The sequence below is a fragment of the Leucoraja erinacea genome, chromosome 1 (genome assembly GCF_028641065.1).
Source record: "Leucoraja erinacea ecotype New England chromosome 1, Leri_hhj_1, whole genome shotgun sequence".
Lineage (NCBI taxonomy): Eukaryota > Metazoa > Chordata > Chondrichthyes > Rajiformes > Rajidae > Leucoraja > Leucoraja erinaceus.
The window spans coordinates 136,754,048-136,774,355 of record NC_073377.1 but is presented as its reverse complement, the minus strand read 5'-3'; the positions used below and the strand labels follow the sequence as shown (position 1 = coordinate 136,774,355).

General features: G+C 48.0%; 1 protein-coding gene across 1 annotated transcript in view; it reads left to right on the top strand.

The window, feature by feature from the left end:
- Positions 1-20,308, top strand: part of LOC129696731 (electrogenic sodium bicarbonate cotransporter 1-like) — a 214,005-nt gene that overhangs the window by 82,395 nt on the left and 111,302 nt on the right. Inside the window, exons 13-14 of the mRNA XM_055634903.1 lie at positions 615-748; positions 14,637-14,919. Coding sequence (XP_055490878.1) covers positions 615-748; positions 14,637-14,919 — 417 coding nt within the window. The remainder of the gene's footprint in view (positions 1-614; positions 749-14,636; positions 14,920-20,308) is intronic.

Genomic DNA, 20,308 nt, shown 5'->3' with positions numbered 1-20,308 from the left:
TTGTCAGAGTGAGGCCCAGCGCAAATTGGAGGAACAGCATCTCATATATTGTTTGGGCAGCTTACAACCCCAGTGGTATGAACATGGACTTCTCTAACTACAAGTAGCCCTTGCTTTCCTCTCCCCGTCCGCCCCCCACACAAGCCATTGTACCAGTTTCAAAGTCATCTAGTTGAACCTCATTGTCTGTAACTCATTTTCGCTTAGCCCACAGCTAACAGTGGCCTTGCTTTCCCTCTCTCTATGTCCCTCCCCCGTCCTAGTTCTCCAACTAGTGTCACTGTCCTCCTGATTAATTTTACTGATTGTATGCCTCGTTGTCTCCTTCCCTCAGCCAATAATGAACCATTTTACATTTCCTTGAGCAATCGTCAACTTTGTTCTGTCGTTTTCACACCTAACCCTTCCATATCTCTAGATTCCCTCTACATTGACTCTCAGTCTGAAGAAGGGTCTCGATTCGAAACGTCACCCATTCCTTCTCTCCAGAGATGCTGCCTGTCCCGTTGAGTTACTCCAGCATTTTGCGTCTATCTTGCATCTGCAGTTTCTTCCTGCACAATGTATGAGCAGCCGTTGGATGGAACTCGCTGATTCATTATCTCCCCCTTCAGGGCGTGTTGGAGAGTTTCCTGGGCACTGCTGTCACTGGATGCGTCTTCTGCTTGTTCGCCGGGCAACCACTCACCATCCTCAGCAGCACCGGCCCCGTGCTGGTCTTCGAACGTCTCCTCTTCAGCTTCAGCAAGTACGTCACACTGGCACAGGCATTGGTGCAGGCATTTCCATTGATTGCTATTGCTATTGATATAGGAATTAATATTGGAACATAATAGCATTGATATTGGGCTTGATATTTGGATTATGGACACCAGAAGTTGGATTAACTCAGCGGGACAGGGAGCATCTCTGGATAGAAGGAATGGGTGACGTTTCAGGTCAAGACCCTTCTTCAGATGACCCGAAACGTCACCAGTATTTTGCGTCTATCTTCGGTGTAAACCAGCATCTGCAGTTTCTTCCTACCCCTGATATTGGGATTGAATTTGGTATTGGTATTGGAATTGGTTTATTAAAGTCATGTGTTCCAAGATACAGTGAAACTTTGGAGACAAAAGGAGCTGCAGATGTTGGAATGTTGAGCAAAACACAAAGTGCTAGAGTAACATAGTGGCGGGTCATATAACATCTGGGGAGGGAAATGGACGGGCGACATTTCGGGTTGGAACCCTTCTTCAGACATTTTTGGTGTACAATCGGGCCTAATCAGCCAACACATGAGTACAATCAAGCCATACTCAAGTACAACAGGTAGTGCAAAAAGACCAATCACAGAGTGCAGAATATAGTGTCACAGTGTTATAGGTCAGGTCGGGGGGAGTTCCCACCGTCATGGGTACCATGTAATTCCGTGCTACTTGCTCCATGGTCGGATAGTCGGTGACTAAACCGTCTTCCCCCACCTGGTTTGCCAGGTGAGGATGGGACTGTGGACCTCCAACAGGACCAAAAACAAGACCTGTCAAAGGGCGGATGAGCTCCTAGCGAGCCAACGGCCATCCACACTTCAGTAGATGTTGCGATCACTGTCGTAAGACACCGGGCCCATTTAAGACACCGTGCCCATTGATGTTTTCAACGATGATGATGATGTATTATAGTGCTACAGTTACTGAGAAAAAGTTCAATGTTCACCATGAGGTAGGCTGGGAGATCGGGTCTACACCCTAGCTTATGGGAGGAACATTCAGTAGCCTGGTAACAGGAGGGAAGAACATAGAAGAGGGATCTATCCTGGCCCATATGCCTCTATACCTTTCCTATCCATGTACGTGTCCATGTATCTTTTAAATGTTGTTATAGTACCTGCCTCAACCACCTCATCTGGCAGCTTGTTTTATACACCCACCTTGTGAAAAGGTTGCCCCTCAGGTTCCTATTAAATCTTTCCCCTCTCACCTTAAACCTATGTCCTCTGGTTCTTGATTCCCCTACTCCAGGCATTCAACCTATCTATTCATCTCATGATTTTATATACCTCTATAAGGTCACCCCTCAGCCCCCTGCGCTCCTAGGCTGCCCAACCTCTCCCTGTAGCTCAGGCCCTCGATTCCTGGCAACATTCTCGTAAATCTTCTCTGCACCAGGTCCAGTTTAACGACAGTTTAACGCCAGTTTAGCAGGGTGACCAAAACTGGACACCATATTCCAAATCTAACTTCACTAATGTATTTTACAAATGTAACATAGCATCACAATTCCTATACTCAAAACACTGATGAATGCCAATGTGCCTTCTTGACCACTCTATTTACCTGTCAAAACAAAGGACTGCAGATGCTGTTTTATACCAAAGATAGACGCAAAGTGCTGGAGCAACTCAATGGGACAGGCAGCATCTCTGGAGAAAGAGGCCTGACACACTGAGTTACTCCAGCACTTTGTGTCTATCACCCTATTTGTCACTTACTCACCTTTCAACAAACAATGGACCTGTACTAAATCCCTCTGCTTCACTGTGATGGCAAATTAGGCCATTCAGCCTATCATACCTCTATTATCTCTTTGAAAGATTCTAGAATTGGAATGGAATAGTTTATTGCCATGTGTGACTATGCACAGAGAGATTTTTTGCTTGCACACACACTGTCTACAAATTAATCACTCTCCCCCGCAGCCCTGCGTTTATTTTGTTCTCCTCGTCTTTCCTTCCATTGCCCCTTCAGTCATTCATCTACAGAAACGTTCCCCCTCCCCTCGCCCCCTCCCCCCCCCCCCCCCCCCCCCCCCCCCCCCCCCCCCCCACTGCACCCCTGGGACTCGTGGAGACCTCTCTCACCCTGTGGATCCGCTCCTTTCTGTCTCCGCCCAGAATCGCTCCACCTGAAGCCATCTCTGACACTGAGGTACTGAGTAATCTCCGGAACCACTCAGGAAGGATGTGTTGGCTCTTGAGAGGGTCCAGAGGAGGTTTACAAGAATGATCCCAGGAATGAGTAGGTTAACCTCCGATGAGCGTTTGTCGGCACTGCGCCTGTACTCGCTGGAGTTTAGAAGGATGAGGTGAAGGACATTATTGAAACATAGAATAGAGAAAGGCTTGGATAGAGTGGATGTGGAGAGGATGTTTCCACTAGTGGGAGAGTCTAGGACTAGAGGCTACAGCCTCAGAATTAAAGGACGTTCTTTTAGGAAGTAGATGAGGAGAAATTTCTTTAGTCAGATGGTTGTGAATCTGTGGATTTTTTTGCCACAGAAGGCTGTGGAGGCCAAGTCAGTGGATATTTTTAAGACAGAGGTAGATAGATATTTGATTAATACGGGTGTCAGAGGTTATGGGCAAAGGCAGGAGAATGGGGTTAGGAGGGAGAGATAGATCAGCCATGATTGATTGGCGGAGTAGACTTGATGGGCCAAGTGGCCTAATTCTACTCCTCTCACTGATGACCTTATGACCTTATGACTCAGACTGTGAGAGTGGTGTGGGCAGAGATGAGCACAGTCAGTCGGGAGATGAGCGTTTAAATTTAGAACTCACTTTCTTTGTCCTAACACGAACTGTGAATTCAGCATCTGCTGCGGCACTCTTGACAATTAGAGAGTCTCGTCCCCATGAGGGATGGAGTTAATTACAGCTATCACAGGAACACACAGAGTGCTGGAGTAACTCAGCGGATCAGGTAGCATATCTGGAGGACATGGATAGGTTTACTTTACTTTAGAAATACAGAGCGAAAACAGGCCCTTCGGCCCACTGAGTCCACACCAACCAGCGATCCCTGCACATTAACATTATCCTACACATTTGGGGCAATTTACACTTATAGGGAGTGCAGCATAGGTTCACGAGGTTAATCCCCGGGATGGCGGGGCTGTCATATGTTGGTAGAATGGAGTGGCTGGGCTTGTACACACTGGAATTTAGAAGGATGAGAGGGATTTGGACACGCTAGAGGCAGGAAACATGTTCCTGATGTTGGGAAAGTCCAGAACCAGGGGCCACAGTTTTATGAATAAGGGTAGCCATTTAGAACATTTAGAGATGAGGAACAACTTTTTCACACAGAGAGTTGTGAATCTGCGGAATTCTGCCTCAGAAGGCATTGGAGGCCAATTCTCTGGAGGCTTTCAAGAGAGAGTTAGATAGAGCTCTTAAAGATAGCGGATATGGGGGATATGGGGAGAAGGCTGGAACAGCGATCAGCCATGGTCACATTGAATGGTGGTGCTGGCTGCTGCACCTATTGGCTATTGTCTATACAAAGTCAATTAACTTAAGGGCCTGTCCCACTGCGGCGATCTAATCTGCGAGTTTTAAAGAGTTTGCCCTCGACTCAAGCTCGCAGCATGGTCGACACGTGGTCCTAGGAGGGCCTATGAGGTCATGAGGTCACTGGAACTCTCCTTCATGATCAAGGGAAGTTGCCACATACTCGCGGCCTCAGTTTGGTCTAGGAAAAGTTTTCAGCATGTTGAAAAATTTTCCGCCAGTAAAAATTGGTCGGCATGGTTCTTTTGAACTCGTAGTGCAGTGGAGTGGGGTCACCATGTAATTACAGGCAGTCGAGGGCAGCCGTAGGCAATCTCCTTTGCTGACCGGGCATTTTAATTGGCTCATTGGAATTTTCAGGACCCAGGAAAACCGACCGGTAGGTAAAATGGCCGCTAAACATTATTATAAGTTGTCTGACTTCTTAAAACTGTCTTCACTGTTTCTCTCCCCCGTTCTCCCCCCCTTCTCCCCCCCTTCTCTCCCATTCTCTCCCCTTCTCTCCCCCTCTCTTCCCTTCTCTCCCTCCCACCACCTCCACAGTCTCTAAAGGACTTACTGTACTCTGTGCAGCGTCTTTTACCTTCCCCTTCATCGCGGGTGTGAATTTCAGACAGCGCTCCCCCGCTTACCCTGGCCCCCGCCTTTGCAGTGTGCGTGTGTGTGTGTGTGTGTGTGTGCGTGTGTGCGTGTGCAGTCAGTCGATCCAGCTCGTGGTTTCATCGCTGACGATCAATCCAGCACGAGGTTTTCCAGGCGAGTGCCCTCGAGCTTGAAGGTTGAAGACAGCCGCTGTCAGTGGGACAGGCCCTTTAAAAACCAGTATGTCTTTTAAGTGCGGGAGGAAACCAAAAATCTCTGTGAAAACCCACGCGGCCACGGGGAGAACGTACAAACTCCATATAGACAGCACCCGTTGTCAGGATGGAACCCGGATCTCTGGCGCTGTAAGGCAGCAACTCTACAGCTGCGCCACCGTGTCACCCAAATAGGTGACAGAACATAGTTAGATTACTTTATTGCCACCTATGCCAAGGTGCAGTGAAAAGCTTTTTTGTTGCGTGCTATCCAGTCAGCAGAAAGACAATACATAATTACAGTTGAGCCGTCCACAGTGTACAGATACAGGATAAAGGGAATAACGTTTAGTCCACTAAAGAGATAGTCCGAGGGTTTCGAATGAGGTGGCTGGCAGCTCAGGAGCACTGTCTAATTGGTGTTTAGGATGGTTCACAGTGTCCAAAGAATATTTACAACATAGAACAGAAAGAACAGGCCCTTCGGCCCACAATGTCTGTGCTGAACATGATGCAAAGACCATCACATCTGCCTGCATGTGATCCATATCTCTCCATTCCCTGCATAGCCTTATACCTATCCAAGAGTCTTGTAAGCACCACTATCATATCTGCCTCCACCACCATCCCTGGCAGCGCGTTCCAGGCCCCCACCACCCTCTGTGGAAAAAAATACTTGCCCCGCACATCTCCTTTAAACACAACTCACCTGTCCCCAATAAAGAACTCACCTGTATCTGGTAGACAGCTCACCTGTCCCCAGTAAACCTCAATTGTCCCAGGTACACAGCTCACCTGTCCAGGGTACACAGCTCACCTGTCCCGGGTACACAGCTCACCTGTCCCGGGTACACAGCTCACCTGTCCCGGGTACACAGCTCACCTGTCCCGGGTACACAGCTCACCTGTCCCGGGTACACAGCTCACCTGTCCCGGGTACACAGCTCACCTGTCCAGGGTACACAGCTCACCTGTCCCGGGTACACAGCTCACCTGTCCAGGGTACACAGCTTACTTGTCCCCGGTAAATGGCTCACCTGATCCCCGTAAATGGCTCACCTGCTTAACAGTGCAATTTTTTTACACAAGGGTGGTGGGTGTATGGAACGATCTGCCAGGTGAGGTAGTTGAGGCAGGTACTATTACAACATTTAATAGGCACAGGTAGGTACATGCATAGGAAATGTATAGAAGGATATGGGCCAAATGTGGACAGGTGGGACTGGTGTAGATGGGCATGTTGGTCGTGTGAGCAAGTTGGGCCAAAGGGACTATTTCTGTGCTGTACTACACTTGGGGTGGCACAGCGGTAGAGTTGCTGCCTCACAGCGCCAGAGACCCGGGTTCAAACCTCACCTCGGGTTCTGTCTGTGTGGCATTTGCACATACTCGCTGTGACCGCGTGGGTTTCCTCCGGGTGCTCTGGTTTCCTCCCACATCCCAAAGACGTGCGGGTCTGTAGATTAATCGGCCCTCTGTGTACTCTGCGGCTTTATACTGTGTGTAGGGAGTGGGTGAGAAAGTGGGATAGCATAGAACTGGTGTTCTACGGGTGACCGTTGGTCCGCACGGACTCTGGGCCGAAGGGCCTGTTTCCGTGCTGTATCTCTAAATTAAACTAAACTCTGTTCTGAGACCATGTTCTTGGCAGCAGCTATCCACACAGAGAGTTGTGAATCAGTGAAATTCTCTGCCACAGAAGGCAGTGGAGGCCTATTCACTGGATATTTTCAAGAGAGAGTTAGGGCAAATGGAATCAAAGGATATGTGGACAAAAAGCAGGAACAGGGTAATGATTGTGGATGATCAGCCATGATCACATTGAATGGCGTTGCTGGCTCGAAAGGCTGAATGGCCTACTCCTGCACCTATTGTCTATGTTTCAATGTTTCTATGCCAGTTGATAGGACAGTGGACAGGAAGGATTGCCCTTTAACTGAGCTTGACGTGACATGGCGCTATATTCGTCATGCGCGCTGACACAATAGCCCCTCTCTGGTGCGAGAGAAAGCCGCCTTTGTCATCCCCAGTTTGGTCGTAGTGGCGTTCTATGCTTGCCCCGAGATAGGATCACGCAGCAGATGCGATGAAGGTCATCGTAGTGGGGGAACAATGACAGTCGAAGCCACTTAACACGTGTGGAGTGTTTCATCCCCCATTCACAAGCTGCACTTCACTTAAAGGAGATCTCACACAATAGAACAATTGTATTGCTCCAAACTCCACAGAGTCAGAGTGGCAAACCCACACAGAAACTGCCCATACCCAACTCAAGTTTAGGATTATTATTGTCACGTGTGTACAGTGAAAAGATGTGTTTTGCATACTATCTGGTCAGATCAGAAAACACTATTATGCCAAACTCAGGTACAAAGAAGATACAGAGTGCAGAATATAGTTCTCAGCATTGTAGTGCATCAGTTTCAGTGCCAACAGACCTCCCATAAGCTAAAGTGCTGTCCGATTAAACTCTACCCCATTGTCTCTGGAACTGATGCGCTACAATGCCGAGAACTCAACAGAGGAGGACAAAGGGGTTAATTAAGAGGGGGATAATAGAGCATGAAAGAAAGCTTGCGTGGAATATAAAAACTGACTGTAAAAGCTTCTTTAGATATGTGAAGAGGAATAGATTAGTGAAGACAAATGTAGGTCCCTTACAGTCAGAAACAGGTGGATTTATAATGGGGAACAAGGGAATTGCAGTTAAACAAGTACTTTGGTTCTGTCTTCACGAAGGAAGACACAGACAATCTCCCAGAAATACTAGGGGACTGAGGATCTAGTGGGAGGGAGGAACTGAAGGGAATCCATATTGGTCAGGAAATGGTGTTAGGTAAACCGTTGGGACTGGAGGCGGATAAATCCCTAGGGCCTGATGGTCTGCATCCCAGATTTCTTAAGGAGGTGGCCCTAGAAATCATGGATGCATTGGTGAACATTTTCCAATGTTTTATCGACTGAATATAAAGATGTAATAGCAGCGCATTTGGAAAGCAGTGACAGGATCGGTCAAACTCAGCATGGATTTATGATGGGGAAATCTATTGTCAAATCATGCTTGACTAATCTTTTGGAATTTTTTGAAGATGTAACAAGTAGAATGTATAAGGGAGCCAATGGATGTGGTGTATCTGGATTTTCAAAAAGGTCCCACTCCATAGACAATAGACAATAGGTGCAAGAGTAGGCCATTCGGCCATTCAATGTGTTCATGGCTGATCATCCTCAATCTGTACCCCGTTCCTGCCTTTTCCCCATATCCCCTGACTCCGCTATCTTTAAGAGCCCTACCCAGCTCTCTCTTGAAAGCATCCAGAGAACCGCCAGAGAATTGCACAGACTCACAACTCTCTGAGAAAAAGTGTTTCCTCGTCTCCGTTCTAAATGGCTTACCCCTTATTCTTAAACTGTGGCCCCTGGCTCTGGACTTCCCCAACATTGGGAACATGTTTCCTGCCTCTAGCGTGTCTAAACCCTTAACAATCTTATATGTTTCAATAAGATATCCTCTCATCCTTCTAAACTCCAGAGTGTACAAGCCCAGCCGCTCCATTCTCTCAGCATATGACAGTCCCGCTATCCCGGGAATTAACCTTGTAAACCTACGCTGCACCCCCTCAATAGCAAGAATGTCCCTCAAATTAGGGGACCAAAACTGCACACAATATTCCAGGTGTGGTCTCACTAGGGCTCTGTACAACTGCAGAAGGATCTCTTTGCTCCTATACTTGACTCATTTTGTTATAAAGGCCAACATGCATTTGCTTTCTTCACTGCCTGCTGTACCTGCATGCTTACTTTCATAGACTGATGTACAAGGATCCCCAGATCCCGTTGTACTGCCCCTTTTTCCAACAATGCCATTTAAATAGTGATCTGCCTTCCTGTTTTTGCTACCAAAGTGGATAACTTCACATTTCTCCACATTAAACTTTATCTGCCATCCCACTCCCCCAACCTGTCCAAGTCACCCTGCATTCTCATAGCATCCTCCTCACAATTCACACTGCCACCCAGCTTTGTGTCATCTGCAAATTTGCTAATGTTACTTTGAATCCCTGCATTCAAATCATTGATGTATATTGTAAATAGCTGCAGTCCCAGCACCGAGCCTTGCGGTACCCCACTAGTCACTGCCTGCCATTCTGAAAGGGACCCGTTAATCACCACTCTCTGTTTCCTGTTTGCCAACCAATTTTCTATCCATGTCAGCACTCTACCCCCAACACCATGTGCCCTAATTTTGCCCACTAACCTCCTATGAGGGACCTTACCACTCAAGAGATTAGTGTGCCAAAATTAGAGCACATGGGGTAGGGTATTGACGTGAATAGAGAACTGGTTGGCAGATAGGAAATAAAGAGTAGGAATAAATGAATCCTTTTCAGAATGGCAGGCAGTCACTAGTGGAGTGCCACAAGGCTCGATGAAGCGGGCCCCAGTTATTTACATTATACATTAACGATTTAGACGAGGGAATTAAATGTAACATCTCCATTTTTGCGGATGACACAAAGCTGGGTGGCGGTGTGAGCTGCGATGAGGATGCTATGAGTCTGTAGGATGACTTGGATAAGTTGGGTGAATGGGCAGATGCATGGCAGATGCAGTAGAATGTGGATAAATGTGAGGTTATTCACTTTGGTGGCAAGAACAGGAAGGCAGATTATTATCTGAATGGTGTCATATTAGGGGAAGGGGAGGTGCAACAAGACCTGGGTGTCCTTGTACACCAGTCACTGAAAGTAAGCATGGAGGTACAGCAGGCAGTGAAGAAAGCTAATGGCATGTTGGCCTTCATTGCGAGAGGATTTGAGTTTAGGAGCAAGGAGGTCCTACTGCAATTGTACATGGCCCTGGTGAGACTGCACCTGGAGTATTGTGTGCAGTTTTGTCTCCTAATTTGAGGAAGGACATTCTTGCTATTGAGGGAGTGCAGCGTAGGTTCACCATGTTAATTCCCGGGATGGCAAGACTGACATATGAGGAAAGAATGGGTCGACTGGGCTTGTATTCACTGGAATTTAGAAGGATGAGAGGGTATCTTAGAGCTGCATATAAAATTCTTAAGGGCTTGGACAGGCTTGATGCAGGAAAAATGTTCCTGATGTTGGTGGAGTCCAGAACCAGGGGTCACAATTTAAGAATAAGGGGTAGGCCATTTAGGACTGAGATTTCACCAAGAGAGATGTGAAGATGTGGAATTCCCTGCCACAGAAGGCAGAGGAGGCCAATTCACCGGATGTTTTCAAGAGAGAGTTAGATTTAGCTATTAGTGCTAACAGAATCAAGCGATACGGGGAGAAAGCAGGAACGGGGTACTGATTATGGATGATCAGCCATGATCGTATTGAATGGTGGTGCTGGCTCAAAGGGCCGAATGGCCTACTCCTGCATCTATTTTCTATGTTTCTACTATATTCTGCACTCTGTATCTTCCCCTTTGCTCTACCTATAGTACTTGAGTTTGGCGTGATTGTATTTTTGTATAGTATTGGATATCATGCAAAACAAAGCTTTTCACTGTACCTTAGTAATAAACCTGAACCTAATCCTAAAATTTGGCCCAGCATCACGGTCAACCTTTCCTATCCATGTAACTGTCCAAATATTTGTTAAATGGGGTTATTGTCCCCTCAGCCACTTCATCTTGCCAGAAGGCAGCATTATTATATTATCAACGGCATACTTTGTTTGGCCGAAGTTGAGTAATTGTGCTAAATTTATTAATGAGGAAGTGTCATTAATGCCTGAATTTACCATCTATTGCCCCACCGTAAGCTCTCGAGTGATAAACAGCCAGATGGGAATGGAAACCAGAATGATTTAGCTGATCACTGCAGCACGTGACAATAATGAACATCCACCTTTAGTTGACTTTAGTTTATCATTATTATGTGTACCAAAGTACAGTGAAAAGGATTCTTCGTAAAAAAGCTGTGCTGTCCAGTCAGCGGAAAGACGATACATGATTACTATCAAGCTGCCCACGTTTAGTGCAAGATAATATCCTGTAAAGTCTGATTAAAGATAGTCCCAGGGTCCCCAAGAGGGTAGATGGGAGGTCAGGACCGCTCTCTAGTTGGTAATTGAGTGGTTCCTATCTGGTGATAGCCTGGATACCCAAGTTTATGTTCATTAGTCATAGGAGCAGGTGTAGGCCAATCGGCCCATTGAGTCTGCTCTGCCATTCAACCATGGCTGATCTATCTTTCCCTCTCAACCCCATTCTCCTGCCTTCTCCCTGTAACCCCTGACACTGGCACTAATCAAGAACTTGTCAATCTCCGCTTTAAAAATGTCCTCTGAGTTGGCCTCCACAGCCGTCAGTGGCAATTAATTCCACAGATTCACCACCCTCTGACTAAAGAAATTCCTCCTCATCTTTTAAAAATTACGTCCTTTTATTCTGAGGCTTTACCCTCTGGTCCTGGACTCTCCCACTAATGGAAACATTCTCTCCACATCCACTCTATCCAGGCTTTTCATTATTCAATGTTTCAATGGTGTCCCCCGTCATCCTTTTAAACTCCAGCGAGTACAGGCCCAGTGGCGTTTAATGCTCATAGAAGTTGAGAGTTCATGTCGCAGTTGTATAAGATGTTGGTGAGGCTACATTTAGAATATTGTGCACAGTTCTGGGCACCGTGTTACAGGAAAGACAGGGCTGCCAACTCTCACGCTTTGAGCGTGAGACTCACGCCCTCAAGCAAACTCTCACGCCCTCACGCTGATCAGAAATTTCTCACGCTCTGTGGTGAGAAATTCTGTGATCAACGAAAATTTCAAAACTCAGATAAACTGCATGGTCCGCGGGTGTTGGAGAGCCGGGGCTGCGGGAGGGATGGGAGCAGAACCAGCGGCGGGAACAGATGCGGGGAGCCGGGACGGACGAGTGTTTGCCGGGGCCGGCGTGTCGCTCGCTGCAACTCTGGCCATGGAGCACTCCGGACAGTGCATGTCCCGGGCCGCGGAGCCGTCGGAAGCGTTGCGCCGCTGCCACAAGAGTCTCTGTGCCGAAGGGACAGACTCTCAAAGGGAGGTGGAGAGAGAGAGAGGGGAAGGAGACAGGGAGACAGTGGGGAGAGAGAGGGGGGGTGAGAGGAGAGAGAGGGGAGAGACAGGCGGCGAGTGAATGGAGAGAGAGAAGAGGGAGGGGGGGGGGGAGGAGAGAGAGAAGAGGGAGAAAGAGAAAGAGAGAGGGGGGAGAGACAGGCAAAGAGAGAACGAGAAAGAAAGAGAGGGGCATAAAAACATAAAGAGAGAGAGGAGAGGGAGGGGAGGGTAGGAGAGAATGGGAGAGAGAAAGGGAAAGAGAGAGGGGTGGTAAAAGAGAGGGGGAAGGGGGGAAAGAGAGAAACGGGGAAAGAGAGAGATAGGGGGACAAAGAAAAAAGAGATAGAGAGAGAGGAGAAAGAGAGGGGAGAGAGGGCAAGGGGAAGAGTGAGGTAGGAGGGGAGAAATGGGGGAAGAGAGAAGGAGAGAGGGGGGAAAGAGAGAGAGGTGAGAGGAGAGACAGAGAGAGAGGGGGGAGAGAGAGGGGGAGGGAGAGAGAGGGGGGGGGAGATAGAGAGGAAGGAAAGAAAGAGGTTGGGGAAAGCGAGGGGGGGAGAGAGAGAGAAGAAAGAGGGGAGGAGAAAGACGGGGAGAGAGTTAGGGGAAAGCGGGGAGAGAGTTTAGGGAAAAGAGAGGGGGAGGGGGGGGAGAGAGAGAGAGGAGAGAGGGGACAAGAGAGAGGAGGAAGAGTAAGTTGGGAGGGAGAGAGGGGGGGAAAGAGTGGGGAAGAGAGGGGGGAGGGAGAAGAGAGGGAAGGGGAGAGGGGGAGACGGGAGAGGGGGTGAGAGGAGAGACAGAGGGAGAGAGGGGAAAGAGAGGGGGAGTGGAGAGATAGCGGGGGAGAGAGAGAGGGGGGTTGAGAGGAGAGAGAACGGAAGAGAGGGGGGAGAGAGAGAGAGTCTCTGTCGAATTTGCCCAGGTGACCGGCATGGATCAGGTTGCGGCTCGGTGCATCCTGGAGGACAACCAGTGGCTGCTGGAAGTAAGTACCAAGCACTGAGTAGAAACGGAGGAAGGTAGTGGACTTCAAATGGGGGTGGTTGGAGAAAGCATCCTGCTTGCCTGCTAGATTTTCACTTACTATAACTGCAGGAAAAATGTTCCCGATGTTGGGGGCGTTCAGAACCAGGGTCACAGTTTAAGAATAAAGGTGGGAGGGGGGGGGCAGTTAGGACTGAGATGAGGACAAACTACCTTCACGTAGAGAGTTGTGAATCTGTGGAATTCTCTGCCACAGAAGGCAGTGCAGGCCAATTCACTGGATGTTTTCAAGAGAGTTACATTGGCTAACGACATCAAGGGATATGGGGAAAAAACAGGAAAGAGGTACTGATTTTAGATGAATAGCCATGATCATATTGAATGGCAGTGCTGGCTCGAAGGGCCGAATGGCCTATTCCTGCACCTATTTTCTATGTTTCTATGCTTGAGTATATGGCAATAAAACTCGATCACTTGATTTTGAAGCATTCATGCATGGTGGAGGTATAATGTGGTCATAGAGTGATACAGTGTGAAAACAGGCCCTTCGGTGCAACTTGCCCACACCCGCCAACATGTCCCAGCTACACCACCTGCTTTTGGTCCATACCTCCAAACCTGTCCTATCCATGTATCAGTCTTAACTTTTTCTTAAATGTTGGGATGGTCCCTGCCTCAACTACCTCCTCTGGCAGCTTGTTCCATACACCCACCACCCTTTGTGTGGATAAAGTTACCCCTTAAAAAGTTACCTCTTAAAAATACTTCATACAAAAAACATTGAAATCATACTTCTACAGTGCACTAAAACATGATTTTAATACATCAAATTTCAAAAAGTTCCTACCCTTCTTCCACACCCTCTCCCCACTCGGTTACTCCACTCCCTCACCGGATACCCCCAAGGTCAGTGATCAGTGATCGCACAGCCTCCTCCCTTTCAAAAACGCTCCAATCCAATTTAAAGCATATATATTCCATTTAAGTGTAAGTTATAAGACTCGCTACAGTATGCACCATATTGCACAATTTCAAGCTGAAAAATATAAATGTTCCGTACCAATGGGACGGGGCAACCTCCTCCCACCCTCCTCCCACCTCTATTGCTTGGAGCGTGGGAGGATAAGAGGTGATCTTCTAGAGGTGTATAAAATCATGAGGGAAATAGATTGAGTCTTTTGCCCTGTAGGGAAATCGAGAACCAGAGGACATAGGCTTATTGTGAGGTGGGAAAGTTTTAATAGGATTCTGAGTGATAACCTTTTGACAGTGGATGTGTGGAACGAGTATCCAGAGGAGGTAGTTGAGGCTGGGACTATTAGAATGTTTAAGAAACATTTGGACTGGTACAGGGATAGGACAGGTTTATGGGCCAAGCGCGGGCAGGTGGGACTCGTGTAGATGGGACATGTTGGTTGGCGTGGGAAAGTTGGGCCAAAGGGCCCGTTTTCACGCTCTGTTTCTCTGTGGCTCGGTGGTTCTCTGACTGTTTCTCTGTGGCTCAACGTGCTGCCATCCTTGTCTTGCAGGGACAATGCCTTTGACTACCTGGAGTTCCGTCTGTGGATCGGCTTGTGGTCGGCCTTCCTGACTCTGATCCTGGTTGCAACGGACGCCAGTTTCCTGGTGCAGTACTTCACCCGCTTCACTGAGGAGGGCTTCTCCTCCCTCATCAGCTTCATCTTCATCTACGATGCCTTCAAGAAGATGATCAAACTCTCCCACTACTACCCCATCAACTCCGACTTCCGGGTGAACTACGTAACCCTGTTCAGCTGCACGTGCCTGCCACCTGTCCCAGGTAGGAATGGTTTCCCCTCTCTCTGATCAGCCTCCTCCTCTCTGGACACAGAATGGAGCTGTCAGCTAGTTAGTTAGTTAGTTAGTTGGTTTAGTTTATCATCATGTGTTCGAAAGTACATTGAAATGCCACAGAATACGCAGCCATTCCACCACTGCTCATTGTGCCAGGGCTCTTGTGAAAAGATGGGTTTCAAAATAAATTATCTTATTTAATTTATTGTCATGTGTACCGAGGTTCATTGAAAAGCTAGTCAGCAGAAAGACTTTACATAAAGGCTCTCCATAGTGTACAGATACAGGATAAAGGGAATAACGTTTAGTTTAGTGCAGTTTATTGCCACGTGTACAGTGAAAGGGTATTTGTTGTGTACTATCCAGACTGAAGAACCTGTTCTGAACCTTCTCATGACCCTAGTTTCCCTCTCCCCTGAAACTTAGTCTGAAGAAGGGTTTCGACCCATTCCTTTTCTCCAGAGATGCTGCTTGACCTGCTGGGTTACTCCAGCACTTTGTGTCTCACTTCAGCGGATAGACTATACAAGATTACAATTGAGTAATCCACAATGTACAGCTGCATTATAAAGGGAACAACGTTTAATGCAAGGACACAGAGTGCTGGAGTAACTCAGCGGGTCAGGCAGCATCTCTGGAGAACATGGACACAGAGTGCTGGAGTAACTCAGCGGGTCAGGCAACATCTCTGGAGAACATGGACACAGAGTGCCATGTAAACTCCGATTAAAGATTATTTGAGGGCCTCTAATGAGGTAGATGGGAGGTCAGTACCTTGATGATGCTGCTGGCCTTGCCACCAGGACTGTCCAGCACAGGAACAGGCCCTTCGACCCACAATGTCCTTGCCAAACATGATGCCAAGTTAAACTAATCTCCTCTGCCTGCACGTGACCCACATCCCTCCATTCCCTGCATATCCACGTGCCTATCTAGAGGACCCTTAAAGGCCACTATTGTATCTGCCTCCATCTCCACCACTGGCAGCACGTTCCGGGCATCCAACATCTTCTGTGTAAAAAAACTTGCCCCTGCACATCATCATTAACACTTTGCCCCTCTTACCTTAAAGCTATGCCCTCTATTATTTGACATAGAAAACCTTCTAACTGCCCACCCTGTCTATGCCTCTCCTAACGTTGCCTCACAGCAAGACCAGTGTTACTGCCCCTGGGAAGGTTGTGGGGGTGAGCTGCCTTCTTGCTCTACTGTCATTGGTGAAGGTGACGGTGAAGTTGTGGGTACCTCCCCACAGTGCTGTCTCGCAGGGGTGGTAGTTGCAGGATCAGTTGACGTGCTCGGCTCTGGTCGATGTTTATTATTGTCGCGTGCACCACGTTACAGTGAAAATGTTTTGGTTTGCGCGCAATCGAGGCGAATCATAGCAAAACACGAGAACGTCAGCCGGTGCAAAAGAGAAAATAAACAGAATATCGTGTTACAAAAGTAACGGCAACATGGTGGCACAGAGGTAGAGTTACAGCCTCACAGCGCCAGAGCCCCGGGTTCCATCCTGACGACGGGTGCTGTCAGTATGGAGTTTGTATGTTCCCCCCGTGACCACGTGGGTTTTCTCCGGGTGCTGCGGTTTCCTCCCACACTCCAAAGACGTGCAGGTTTGTACGTTAATTGGCTTCTTTAAATTGTAAATTGTCCCTAGTGTGTAGGATAGTGCTGGAATACGTGATCATTGGTTGGTGTGGACTCAATGAGCTGATGGGACTGTTTCCACATTGTGTATCTAAACTAAACTAAACTAAACTAAGATGCTGAAATCTTGATCAAAGTGCTGGAGGAACTCAGTGTGTCAGGCAGCATCTGTGGAGGGAATGGATAGATAGTGTTTCAGGTCGGAGCCCGATGGAGTAGAGAGGGGGGGTGGGGGTGGGACAAGGCCTGGTGAGTGTTTGGTGGATACAGGTAAGGTGGTGATTGGCAGATGGGTGGAGTAAGTGACAAAGGCAGCAGGTGAAAAGAAGACCTATGGGGGTCAGATACAGAGAGAAGTGAAGGAATGGGATGCATAGTCGGAGGGAGGGATGTGGGTGGACGGGAACGGGGGAGGGGAAGGGCAAGAGGGGGTATTAAAGGGGAATGTGGGATTCGGGGTTGGGAGATAAGCGTAGGGAGATGAGGAAAGGAACAAGTGGGGGGGGGGGGGGGGGGGGGGGGGGGTACGGAAGGGGGTAGGGGGACATTACTTAAAGTGGAGAATTCAACGTTGTAAGTTACCCAACTGCAATATGAGGTGCTGTTCCTCCAGTTTTCATGTGAAACTGCAGTTGCTGCTTTATACCAAAGATAAGAGAAGACGGGTATCTGTCCATGTTCTCCAGAGATGCTGCCTGACCCGCTGAGTTACTCCAGCACTCTGTGTCCATGTTCTCCAGAGATGCTGCCTGACCCGCTGAGTTACTCCAGCACTCTGTGTCCATGGTCTCCAGAGATGCTGCCTGACCCGCTGAGCTACTCTAGCATTCTGTCCATGGTCTCCAGAGATGCTATGCTATGGTCAGGAATAGGACAGTTATAGGCAGCTGGGAGGAGTGTACCTCAGGAGGAGTTTTGGGAACTAAGGAGTAAGCTAAAAAAGGGAAAAAAAGGTCAAAAAGGGGCCAGGAGATTGTTCTGGCGGGTAGCATTAAGGACAATCCCAAGAGTTTCTATAACCGCATAAAGCGAAAATGGGTAACAAGAAAGCATGGGATCCCTCAGGAATCAAAGCGGTCACCTCTGTGTGGAGCCCCAGGAGATGGGCAAGGTCTTCAATGAGTATTTCTCCTCTGTATTTACCATGGAGAAAGACAGTAGGACGGAGGAACTTGGGGCAGTTAATGAAAGTGTCTTGAGAGCAGTCAGTGTTACCGTCGAAGAAGTACTGAAGGTACTGACTCATATGAAGGTAGACCTATCTCCAGGGCCTGATCAGATATTTCCGAGGACATTGTGGGAAACTAGAGAGGAAATTGCAGGAGCCCTGGTTGAAATTTACGAGTCGTCCTCAATTACAGGAGAGGTGCCGGAAGACTGGAGGGTGGCAAATGTTGTACCTCTTTTCAAGAAGGGCTGCAGGGAAAATGCTGGGAACTATAGGCCGATGAGCTCAACATCTGTAGTTGGAAAGTTGCTAGAGAATATTCTGAGGGATAGGATATACATGGACTTAGACGGACAAGGGCTGATTAGGGATAGTCAGCATGGTTTTGTGCGTGGGAGGTCATGTCTCATGAATCTGATTGAGTTTTTTGAAGATGTGACCAAAATGGTCAATGAGGGCAGAGCTGTAGATGTTGTGTGCATGGACTTTAGTAAGGCATTTGATGTGGTTCCACATGATAGGCTGCTCTGGAAGGTTAGATCGCATGGGATCCAAGGAAAGACAGCTGATTGGATAGCAAATTGGCTCCATGGAAGGAAGCAGAGGGTGATGGTGGAAGGTTGCTTCTCGGACTGGATGCCTGTGACTAGTGGTGTGCCTCAGGGTTCGGTACTGGGCCCGTTACTGTTTGTCATCTTCATCAATGATTTGGATGATTAGCAAGTGGGTGGTTTTGCAGATAGTAAAGATAGTTGTCAAACATTGCAGCAGGATCTGGATCGATTGGCCAGGTGGGCTGAGGAATGGTTGATGAAATTTAATGCAGAGACATGCGAGGTGTTGCATTTTGGGAAGTCTAACGTGGGCAGGACCTACACAGTGAATGGTTGGCCTCTGGGTAGTGTTGTAGAGCAGAGGAATGTAGGAGTACAAGTACATGGTTCCTTGAAGGTGGAATTACGGGTAGATAAGGTGGTCAAAAAGGCGTTTGGGCCAAACGCAGGTAGGTGGGACTGGTGTAGGTGATGCATGTTGGTCGGTATGGGCGAGTTGGGCCGAAGGACCTGTTTCCGTGCTGTAAGACAGTATGACTCTATGACTCTCAGGTTTGTAATCACTCTGCTCTAGATGGCTGGGATCGATTACTTTGTCTGCGGCTATCTTTACTCTCTGCATTGCAACTTAAATCGCTCTGGTGTGTGTTTCCTCTTTAAGTAGGCAGCTGGCAGAGTAAATTGACCTTGTTCACTGTACAATGGACTGTTTTTCTTTGAGTCGAGCCATACACCCCACCCCAAATCCATCAGCCGACACCAGGGCAGCAATAAATACTTGTATTATAAACAAGCCCACATCAGGTCAGCTCTGAATCAACTCTGGACTGCCCGGGTCACTTCAGATCAGTTTCGGTACAAGTTTAGTTTAGTTCAGAGATACAGCGCGGAAACAGGCCCTTCGGCCCACCAAGTCCATCCCAACCGGTGATCACCCCGTACACTTGCACTATCCAACATACTAGGGACAATTTACAATTTACCGAAGCCAATTAACCTACAAACCTACACGTCTTTGGAGTGTGGGAGGAAACCGGAGCACCCGGAGAAAACCCACACAGTCACAGGGAGAACGTACAAGCTCCATACAGACAGCAGCCGTAGTCAGGAGATGTAAACAGGAAGAATGAATCCAGTTATTGAGGCTCCCATTGTCAAAGTTTAATCAGGAGATTGAATGTAACGGGAAGATACCCGAATGTTGTGAAGACTATCAATAGTTATCGATGTACAGAGAGGTCTCAGGGTTCAGGTCCATAACTCCCTGAAAGTGGCGACACAAGTGGATAGAGTGGTCAAGAAGGTGTATGGCACAAACAAAGAACTGCCAATCCCGGCCTACAAAAATAGATGTCTGAAAAATGGTCCCCACCATCCATGTTCTCCAGAGATGCTGCCTGACCCGCTGAGTTGCTCCAGCACTCTGTTCCATGTTCTCCACAGATGCTGCCTGACCCACTGAGTTACTCCAGCACCTTGTGTCTTTTACAGTATACGGTATGCTTGCCTTCATTGGTCGGGGCATTGAATGTAGGAATCAGTAAGTCACAATGCAGCCTCATAAGACTTTTGGTCAGGCTGCTTTTGGAGTATGGCGTGCAGTTCTGGTCGCCCCCATTACAGGAAGGATGTGAGGCGGTGGAGGGTGCAGAGGAGGTTTACCAGAGTGATGCCTGAATTAGAGGGTTCTTGCTACAGGGAGAGGTTGGACACACTTGGACTGTTTTCTCTGCAAGCCAAAGGGTGAGGGGAGACCGGGTAGAGGTAAATAAAATTTATGAGAGGCATAGACAGGGTAGATAATCAGAATCTTGTTCCTCGGGTGGAAATGTAAAGAATAGAGGCCGTAGTTTTGGTCCAGCTGTGGACTCACCAAAGTCATATATAACTGAAACCTCATCTCCCTACTTTGGTCAATACCTCCTCATACTTGTATCAGATAATACCATACATATATACAGTCAAGCCAAACTCCAGTACAATAGGTAGAGCAACGGGACGAGACAGAGTTGCA